At 33.5% G+C, this 10,259-nt stretch overlaps 2 protein-coding genes across 10 annotated transcripts; one reads left to right on the top strand and one right to left on the bottom strand.

The window, feature by feature from the left end:
- Positions 1-2,416: 2,416 nt before the first annotated feature.
- LOC112782537 (proline transporter 1) lies at positions 2,417-5,730 on the top strand. 3 transcript variants are annotated; one of them, XM_025824964.3, is made up of 7 exons: positions 2,417-3,088; positions 3,318-3,542; positions 3,630-3,724; positions 3,951-4,140; positions 4,369-4,493; positions 4,579-4,675; positions 5,224-5,730. In XM_025824964.3, exons 1-7 carry the CDS (start codon positions 2,992-2,994, stop codon positions 5,232-5,234), a joined length of 840 nt encoding a protein of 279 aa, XP_025680749.1. In that variant the 5' UTR covers positions 2,417-2,991; the 3' UTR covers positions 5,235-5,730. The 3 variants fall into 3 exon arrangements, with proteins under 3 accessions (XP_025680749.1, XP_025680748.1, XP_072086610.1); XM_025824963.3 differs by having other exon boundaries at positions 4,579-4,794; XM_072230509.1 differs by having other exon boundaries at positions 2,773-3,088; positions 3,187-3,542; positions 4,579-4,794.
- Positions 5,731-6,334: 604 nt separating this feature from the next.
- On the bottom strand, positions 6,335-7,789 carry LOC112782538 (uncharacterized). 7 transcript variants are annotated; one of them, XM_029296201.2, is made up of 3 exons: positions 7,612-7,789; positions 7,462-7,531; positions 6,335-6,930 (listed from the first exon to the last, which is right to left on the bottom strand). In XM_029296201.2, exon 3 carries the CDS (start codon positions 6,919-6,921, stop codon positions 6,688-6,690), a length of 234 nt encoding a protein of 77 aa, XP_029152034.1. In that variant the 5' UTR covers positions 6,922-6,930; positions 7,462-7,531; positions 7,612-7,789; the 3' UTR covers positions 6,335-6,687. The 7 variants fall into 7 exon arrangements, with proteins under 7 accessions (XP_029152034.1, XP_072086612.1, XP_072086613.1 ...); XM_072230511.1 differs by having other exon boundaries at positions 6,335-6,925; XM_072230512.1 differs by having other exon boundaries at positions 7,469-7,531.
- Between the last annotated feature and the right edge of the window lie 2,470 nt (positions 7,790-10,259).

Here is a 10,259-nt window from a genome sequence, read left to right as displayed (position 1 = left end):
CACTTTTAAGGATTAGTTCCTATCCACTTCTGGTTTCAACCAAGTTTTGAATATAGATATGATTGCTCAATGCTCACGAGACAAATGAATTGTCATTACGCCTGCAACTTTATTATGTATATCATGTAAATAAGGGTGTTCAAGCTAGACATGCTCAAAACCTGGCCCGGACTCGAATCATATTTGTTCGGCTCAAGTTTGTTGGTTTTTGCAGCTGAGGCTTGGCACAGATGGAGGATTTCTACGCCTCTCATCAAGCTGCACCCGGGTTCAAATCCCAGCTGAGGCTGGATGTTGCAAGAACCCATAGTACCCATGTAGTGTGTGTGAGTGTGTTGTGTGGGTGTGTGAAACATGGGATTAATGTTTAGAATTGGGGGTTGTCCAATTCACTTGACCAAAAAAAAAAAAAAAAAAAAATTTGTTGGTTTTTATTTTGTATCATTTTCATACCTGAGTGTGAGTCATGCTTTATATAGATCCGATCTGCCTCTGAAATAATGTTTTATAGTTAAAATATGTATTTTATATTAAAATTAATAATAAAATATTATATTTTTATACTTTCGTTAATACTTTTTATACTGTATAGTGTTGCTTTTTATTTTGAAATAACTTATTTTAGTATAAATATTATATATTTATTAAATTCAATTTTAAAGTTAAGATTTTATTAATGTTATATAAAATTTATAAAATTGTATATACTAGTTATATATCAGGTCAATTAGACTTAACTCAGTTTATTTTAGATTAATTTAAAGTCAAATTCAAATCCTTAAAATAAATTAAATAAAATATTTAAATTGATTTCGACTTTATTTAAATCCAGCTCAATTCGACTTATGTACACTCTAATATGCAAAAGTAAAAATAAAAAGTGTATACTAATTTTAACGAAAAGGTCTAACGAAAAAATAAGGTCATAAAGTCACTTCATATATATATATATATAATGAAGAATTTAATAAATTAATCATCATTAAATTTATAATTTGTCATACGTATATTTTATTATTATAATTTTAAAATAATTAATCCCATAATAATCATTGGCACCGGTGCTGCATTGCAAGAGGTTTAAGTATTTTATTGAAAAAAAAAAGTAATTCATGTCTTGAAATACTCCGATTCATATATAATTTAGACTTTGAATTTTTAATGCGTAAGTTGATATTATCAAATAGTGTAAAATAATACTTTATGCTGAAAAGGATAGAGGATAGTGGATCATATATATATAAAGTATTTTCTTCTTTATTTTCGCTTCTTATTCAATAATGACAAGGATCCACTAATTAAGAAGAAAGTTGAAGTTGTAAAATTCAGTTTAGGATGTAGATGGTCTATAGTTTGTAAGGTTAATTAAACACAAATAAGAAACTTTTCTTTTGATTAAAAACAAAAAATGATGTCTTCTTAAAGTAGAGAGATTATTTATTTTTAAAAATAGATTAATTTTAATATATTGTTATTAAGAATTTTGTTCAATAGTCTATATATTTTCTCGATAGATGTATTTTCAAAATTATACCTTAAAATATTATACCCAAAGGCAAAATACAGATATTAAAGAACTTTTTTTTTTGTTATTTTATGTTTTGAAATATTTTTCTAGTTAAGCTCACATATGAGAGAAATTCGTGATATTAAAAAGAATGTAATGTAGATAAGAAAATAAGAGATATTGACCGACTGTGAATTTTCAAAAAACCCAATTTAATTATTTTTTTAATTTAACAAAGGAAAAATTATTTTCATCACACATGTACAATTTCACATAACAAAATTAATATTTATTATTTTTTTGTTGTACAGTTAACAAAAATTGGCATGATTTGGGGTTGGTAGCTCAGAACTTTGAAGGTGTTGTTTCATTATCTATAACCCAAAAATATCTAGAAATAATTTCAACATTGTAGAGGGAACTCAAGGCACCAAGATGGAGAGTTCAATGAGAAAGGATCAAGGACGAACAATATTATCTTAGAAATTGACATCTTGCATGGGTAGAATCAGATAGAAAGCTCAAGCAATGCAATTTCATATTCCTCCTAATATTTTCTAAGCTTTAATTCCTTTTCCTTGTAACCTAATTCTTCCAATGTGTAATAGGCTAGCAGAGAACTAAGAAGAGTTTCTTTTAAAAAAACATCAAATATAAGAGTGACATTTTAGATCTATTTGATGCATTGAAATAAAGATTTACAGGTGGGGCCCACACGAAACCCATTGCGAAATAATTCAACAAAGTAAAATTCCGTGCTGGGATTCTCTCTTAAATAATGTTGATATTAGCACACAAAAACATTTATCTAAAACTTTTTAAGCGGATAAATATAAAATAAATAAATAAATGACTAAAATATCGGCATATAACATGAAATGTTCATGTGGTCAAACGAATAAATAAATCAGGTATACATCCAAAGAATAATGGGAGAAAAAAGGGAAGAAATTATGAGCATTGAAGAGTGAAGATCCACTTTCTCCTTTTCTTTAAGTTTTACTCTTTTTTTTTTTTTCGATTGTAATTGTTATACACTCTTTCTTTTTATTTGTGTGATGTGTTGTTCAATTAAGAACTACTATTATTTATTTCTTATCAATAAAATAAAACCTACTTTTATTTATAAAATATAAATCGCTTTTTTCTCTCTATTTCTTTAGTCTATTCTTTAGCAATCTTTTGTGATTGCATTTGGGAATACCCTTTCTTTTTCTTCAAAATTCTATGCTTGGTAATGACATTGCTAAGGCTGTTTTGGTCATTTCATCAATACAAGCACTCAACTTTGAAAAAAAAAAAGAAGAGAGAAGATACGCAAAAAGAAGGGTGGTCACTGGTCAGAGAGGAAAAAGGAGGTGATTCTAAATTGGGGAAAAGTGATTGGCTGGTTGGAATTGAATGTTTTGTAATATAAAAAAGGTTACCGAGGAGGAGCTCAGCGTGATTGTGTTGCTATCTTCTTATGCAATTTAGCCGTTGCAATGCCTAACGTGGGAAGGAACGATAGTGAACATGAAAATCACAAGGATGGTAAAGGCAACGTTAAAGCACCGGAAACCGCGCACCAGATTAGTAGCGGTTAGTAATAACCGCTTTTGCTTATATTTGCTTGCTACCGTACCCTTTGCATTGCAGATTTTTTCTTGAATGATGCTTATCTATCATAAATATTGCAGATTGAGACATAATTAAACATGCAATTTGTAACCCAATATAGCTGGCACTTCAGGTGCAATTGAAATTGGAACTTTGTGAACTTCGGTAAATACATGATTTTGTTTTTCCTCTGGAATTTGTTGGGTGGCAGATTCATGGTTTCAAGTGGCTTTTGTCCTAACCACCGGAATCAACAGCGCTTATGTGCTGGGATATTCCGGCACCATCATGGTGCCGCTTGGTTGGGTTGGTGGCGTGGTTGGTCTAATCCTGGCCACCATGATTTCGCTCTATGCAAATGCTCTTGTTGCTATGCTCCATGAGTATGGGGGGAGAAGGCACATCAGATGTAGAGATCTTGCTGGATTCATATACGGTAACAAATACTCATCTTCTACAAATGTTTTCCAATAACATGCAAATATTTCTTTTTCTCTCATGTTTCATCTCTTTCTTACCGCAGGAAGATGGGCGTATACTCTTACATGGGCTCTACAATACGTCAATCTTTTCATGATCAATACTGGCTATATCATTTTGGCCGGTTCAGCCTTGAAAGTAACAAATTCAATCTCTTCCTCAGTTTAGAATATGTTTCTTCAGATAGTGTGTATCTCTAGCCATTCTGTTACATGCATACAAAAAATTTCGTACAAAACACATTAAAATATAAAAATAAACATGTATTGGTTAATTTGGTAATTGAATTTTTTTTTTTTTGGTATTTCCAGAGGGTTTTTTTCGTGAATTCTTTTTTTATTTTTATATGTTCAATGTGGTGCAGGCTACTTATCTTCTATTTTGGGATGATCACACAATGAAACTTCCATATTTTATTGCCATAGCTGGCTTTGTGTGTGCAATGTTTGCCTTTGGAATCCCTACTCTTTCAGCTCTTGGAGTTTGGCTGGGTTTTTCAACTCTCTTGAGTCTAGCTTATATTGTTATAGCATTTGTGCTGTCCCTTAAAGATGGTAATATTTCATTTCTGCTATTATGTTATGTGTCCCCTTTTTTTTTGTCCACCAAGTTAACACATACCCCTCCACCCTTGCACCGCTTGTCTTATTGCCAGCTTGGTATTCATGTGAATACAAATCTTGCATCTCTATCCGAACTGAGTTGAAAATTTTCATGCATTAAGTTGAAGACACTATTTTTTTTAACTGTTCATTAAACAAGATGATTGTTATTAACATCAGGATTGAATGCACCACCTAGAGATTTCAGTATTCCGGGCGATGGCGCCGGTAAAATATTTTCGATCATCGGAGCAAGCGCTAATCTCGTGTTCGCATATAACACTGGCATGCTTCCCGAAATACAGGTCTCATACACTTACATGTTTTTAAAACATATTTAATGTACACAGATACTGATGCACAACATAAATTGATTGATGTATATGACAGGCAACAATTAAGCAGCCAGTTGTGACGAACATGATGAAAGCCCTGTATTTTCAGTTCACAGTTGGTGTTCTTCCATTGTACCTGGTTACGTTTACAGGTTACTGGGCTTATGGAAATTCCACATCAGCATATTTGCTGAACAATGTGAATGGTCCTGTTTGGGTTAAAGCTGTAGCTAACATTACAGCTTTTCTTCAATCAGTCATTGCATTGCATGTACTTACATCTAAACTTGAACTTCTGCTATTATCAATTGTTTTAACCCTGATAAATAATACAGGCCAAAATCATATCTTACAATTTAAGGAAAACAAAGTTGTCTCTCACTGGTTAAAGAAAGATCAATGGGGCTTTCAAATCTTGAGAAACTACGATGTGTTTAGTTTGCATTTTCATTTTCAATAGTTTCGATTTCAAGATTTTGTGAAGAGAAAAGAGAAAACAGTAAAAACAATAATATCATATTTTCTGTTTTTGCCTCTGTTTACTTTTTTCTTCACAAAATTCTAAAAATATGAAAAAATCGAAAATAAAAGCGCAAACCAAACACACCCTTTATTAGCTTGTGTTTTTGGTCAGAGATGAAATTTGGTTTACTCGAATTGTTTGAGTGTCCTAATGATCCTCTATTTTCACTTCTGCTAGATATTTGCTAGTCCTATGTATGAGTATGCGGACACCAAATATGGGATCACCGGAAGTGCCCTACAAATTAAGAACTTAACATTCAGGATTTTACTAAGAGGTGGCTACCTCACCTTCAATACATTTGTATCTGCTCTGCTACCATTTCTTGGAGATTTCATGAGCCTCACAGGTGCAATAAGCACATTCCCACTCACATTTATTCTTGCAAACCATATGTACCTAACGGCAAAGAAGGACAAACAATCATCCATGCAACAGCTTTGGCACTGGCTCAACATTGTTTTCTTTAGCATCATGTCTCTTGTAGCAACAGTTTCGGCCGTACGGCTTATCTCCGTAGACTCCAAAACATACCATCTTTTTGCTGATTTATGATTTAGTCCTTTTTTTTTTCTGTAGTCTTTCATCCAGTGTACCAGTTTTGCTTAGTACAAGTTCTAAGCTTGCTAAACAAAATGAAATGAAATGAAAATATCTGGAGAGTTGAGAGTTAAGATTTAATAATGAATTGAGCATATCAGGAGAGATGACAGTTACTTTAGCAGCATCAGTAAGATCAAATTCCAACAATTAAGTAGGCAAGATGTTTACAAAAAAAAAATGAAAATTTAAAGGAAAAGGTGATAATCGATATGTAACTTCTTAAAAAAATTGAATATACAATGTCATACATTTCTTCCTATAGATGTATGGTAAAGAACATAATTGTGTGGATGAAAATAATACAAAGACATACATTGATAGGCATTTCTAAAGTAGAATTTGGTAAACTAGGTTGCCTATAATGCTTCGCTGAAATCTCTAATTAAAGATCTAGAACCTGCAACCATTTAAGAAACAGATCCAGTTTAAAACGCCATGCTATTTCCACTATTACCACACTATATATATCTACTCATCTGGGAAAGGAAGTTGAGAGACAAAGTCTGCATTGTTCTAACCACTCGGGCTCATCATAGCCATTGACTTACATGCTTAATCCAAAATTATACATCTATACAAATTCAGATAACATGCATCTAAATCAAGGCACATTCAATGAGTTATTATACAGTTAATTATGATGACCAATCACTAAACTGAAGGAGAGCATAAAAGAAATAATCACTGAAACTGCAAATTAAACTTTGTTTAAAGTGTACACGAATGTATTACATAACATATAGAAAAATTGTAACATCAATCAAGTCTTTCCCTGTTAGTTGGGGGCTTTACAAAAAAATAATTTTCAGAAAGCAGGTTTGATCTTAAGAGTGAGCATAAGATGAAATGTTTAACTCAACCACTATCTTGAGTCTTAGAAACACAAGCATCTAATCGGATGACACACATGTACAGAGCATAGCATTTAAACTCAACAAATTAAACCCCAAATATATATATATATATATATATATATATATATACATATATATAATGTTTGGATCAGCCATAATCGCAACTTGCTTATCATCATCATCATCATCCAGACAGAAACTTTACAATAATGAAGATGGTGTTGAGAAGTATGAGAGGAACTCTCAAGTACTGACTTGCATGAATGAGACCTATAATCTGGCCTTTCAAGGACTTTGTCCTCCTAACTGAGAAATCTGAGAAGCCCCACCCTCTCGGTGCAAGAAACCGGTCCTCATTTATTATTGCCAGTGCATTTGCAAGGAGCAAGAACCCCTCTAGTAGTGTCCACAAACCCATCTCCCTACACTGAAAACAAGAAATATATCACCATAAGAGATAGAACTCATCCAATCCATTAAACATAACACACTGTAGTGAAGTTAACAAATTCTTAAGTTACCTCATAAACTTTTTCCCAAATTGAAATTACAAGTTTACAAGTTCAGTTTCAGGGTTCAAATTTTGTAGAGTTTAGTCTCAAAATTTGGTAAGCTTGCATTGTAGACACGGACAACTAATAGCAAATAGTGCCATTTATAAAAAAAATTGCATTTTGTAGAACCAAAATCTCACTAGCAAAGTTACAAACACTTGGAGGACATCAAAAATCCAAATAACAGATTATGAAATTATCTTCTCATCAAACTTAAGAATGCACCAACAAAAAGTCTCATAAACTTTACCAAAAAAAAAAAAGAATATCCTGAAATTAGACTTGAGCTTATAATCTACGAATTTCAGTGCAAACAATTGAAGATACAGCTAAAATAAAGTAGGGAGAAACATAAAGAGAGAAATAAGTGAAACATGAAAGAACATTGGAGCGCAAGAGTTAACCTGGTACCGGAACGGTGGGTAGCTTCGCGAGGAGTGGACACTGGAGGGAAAGAGGTTACACACGGACACACTGAGAGATCATGTTCATTCGTTTCATATCCATGGAAAACTTGGAAAGAAAAGAAAGAGAATAATTCGAAACAAACGCACCGTTTGCTGTGCCATTCTCCTCATTCTCTAGTTAGTAACTACCAGAATACCTGTTGAACATTTATCTTTTTATGTTTGGGTTAAGTACGATTTTCGTCAATAAATTATAGGCTGAACAAAATCATCTTTTCGACCAAAATACCCTTATTCTTTTTCACCAAAATATCTTATTTATATTATTCTTTTTTTTTTCTTCTCCATCACAACAACAGCATCTCTTCTTTTTCTTTCTTCCTCGTCACAGCACCAGCAACAACAAGAATAAAATCAGAAACAAAATTAATGTAATAAACATAAAAAATATAATTAGAAAAAGAAGCAAGAATCAGAAACAAAATTAATGTAATAAACATAAAAAATATAATTAGAAATAGAAGCATAAATAGAATCAGAATCAAAAGTAGAAAAATCAGAAACAGAAGAACAATCAGAAACAAAATTAAATCAGAAGCAGAATAATTAAATCAGAAGCACAACAACAATAAAATCAAAGAAACAGAATCAGAATCAGAAGCACAAAAATAATGAAATCATCAGAATCAGAAGCAGAAGAACAATCAAAAGCAGAACCAGAACAAATCAGAATAAAAACAAATTAGAAACAGAATCGGAACCCTAGGGAGGACCAGCGGCGGCGAGGTCAGCAGCACCGGCGGAAGCGGCGACAGTGGCAGAGCGCGACGGCGACGAGACACCCCTCTTCCTCTCCTTGGTCGTGGATTTTCTCTCTCTCTCTTCGCGAGCTCTTCGACCGCGGCGGCAAGGCGTGGCGGCAAGGCGTGACGGCAAGGCGTGACGGCAAGGCGTGGCGGCAAGGCATGGCGGCAAGGCATGGCGGCAAGGCATGGCGGCAAGGCTCGCGTCTCCTCTCTCCCTCGCGAGCTCTCTCTCCCTCTGGTTTTGATTTCTGACGGCGACGGCGGCTTCAAACCTCGCCTGCGCCATCTCCCCCCCCCCCCTCTTCCTCTCTTTCCCCTCTTCTTCCCTTCCCTCTTCTTCCCTTTCCCCCTTTCCCCCTCTTCCGTTCTGTTTTTTGTTTTTTTTTTTTTCCTTTTTTGTATTTTATAATTTATTTAATTATAGATAATTTAATAATAAAAATTAAAATTTAGGTAAGAAGAATGATTTTAAAATTAGAGCAAAGCACAAATAGGTCCCTGACCTTTTGTACCGCGAATATTTTCGTTTCTGACCATTGAAAAATACTTTTAAGTCCCTGACCTTCATAAAATTCGGACGGATCAGTCCCTCTGTCCAAATGCCTCTGTTAGGGACTGATCCGTCCAAATGTCTCCGTCAAGGACTGATCCGTCCAAATTTTGTGAAGATCATGGACTTAAAAATATTTTTCAATTGTTAGGGACAAAAATATCCGCAGGACAAAAGGTCAGAGACCTATTTGTCCTTTTCTCTTAAAATTAAGTTAAATCTTAAGAACAATTTTGTATAAAAAAAAGATAGATGTATAAAAAAAATTTTTTGACCTATATACCTTAAATATCAAAATTATACTTATCTCTTTCTGTTTTGACTTTTTTTCTTCGGTCCTTAGATTGTCATTTTTTAAGATTTTTTTATTTAAATTAAATAAATATTGTATTTACGAAAATACATAAACATTGAAGTAATTACAAAAATATATCCAAAGTCACATCTCGAATGCTGAGGATTATTATCGAAAATGACCACATCTCGAATGCACAGATCCCGTTCTATGATAGGGTATTTACGAGTCATATCTTAAATGCAACCTTGATATGAACATGAACATATATCGAATACATTGCATTCGAGATACGCTCGTTTCGTGATTGAGGTTAGTGCATCCGAGAAAAATGCAAATAGCTAGGATGGGGGCTCAGCATCCGAGATACGCGCAATTGCGTATATAAGTCACAACATTCAGGAAGAATGTGGATTAAAACCATTTTTTTCAAATTTGTGAGTTTCTGGACGTGTGAAATTGAGTTCCTTCACAAGATATGGCCCCCGGACAATATATCTGCGAAGTGTAACACCTACCACATGGAGCCTTATGCTTAAGTCATAAGATAGAGGTGGTGAGACATTACGACCTCTAAAAGTGAAATGTAATATGTATATATATATAGTGAAGAAGATTTTTAACTAGGAGCCTTTAAAGAAAAAGGGTAAAACAAATTCGTAAAATTGAAAAGCGCAACACTCCCGAACGCGATAACGTAAGTGAAGCAAGGTAAAAGATAAACTAACACGTGTGTATATATATATATATATATATAGAAAACCCAAAAGAAACCTAAAATACAGAGTTACAAAATCTGTTTCTCCAAATTAATCTCTAAGAGGAGCTCATATAGTATATATAGTGGAGATAATAAGTATCTATGTAAATACATATGGCCAAAATAAAACCCCGAGAGATAAGATTCTTCGCTAAATCAGAAGCTTCCAGCATGCCTCAACGAAGATCCTCACGTTCTGCATATGAAAACCATAAAATTCGCATGGGTGAGAATCGAAAGTTCTCAGCATGGTTACAGTGTCCACATATCTAACATATAATGTCTTGGGAAAGTCGAAGGCAATCCTACCAACATAAAGTTAAAGCTTATAAACATATCTAAACCATGAAAGTAAGAGGCAAATAGCTAAGGGTCTTCGGTCTA

Source organism: Arachis hypogaea, chromosome 20 (genome assembly GCF_003086295.3).
Source record: "Arachis hypogaea cultivar Tifrunner chromosome 20, arahy.Tifrunner.gnm2.J5K5, whole genome shotgun sequence".
Taxonomy (NCBI): domain Eukaryota; kingdom Viridiplantae; phylum Streptophyta; class Magnoliopsida; order Fabales; family Fabaceae; genus Arachis; species Arachis hypogaea.
This window is presented reverse-complemented; position numbering and strand designations above follow the sequence as displayed.

Bases quoted from the DNA above. Each gene is read 5' to 3' on its own strand.
- LOC112782538 (XM_072230510.1), bottom strand. From the start codon at position 7,635: ATGAGGAGAATGGCACAGCAAACG. The intron at 7,502-7,611 runs GTGCGTTTGTTT...CTTTCCCTCCAG, and splicing joins GGAGAATGGCACAGCAAACG to TGTCCACTCCTCGCGAAGCT. The intron at 6,931-7,468 runs GTACCAGGTTAA...TCTTGTTTTCAG, and splicing joins CGAAGCTACCCACCGTTCCG to TGTAGGGAGATGGGTTTGTG.
- LOC112782537 (XM_025824963.3), top strand. From the start codon at position 2,992: ATGCCTAACGTGGGAAGGAACGATAGTGAACATGAAAATCACAAGGAT. The intron at 4,141-4,368 runs GTAATATTTCAT...TATTAACATCAG, and splicing joins TGTGCTGTCCCTTAAAGATG to GATTGAATGCACCACCTAGA. The intron at 4,494-4,578 runs GTCTCATACACT...TGTATATGACAG, and splicing joins GCATGCTTCCCGAAATACAG to GCAACAATTAAGCAGCCAGT.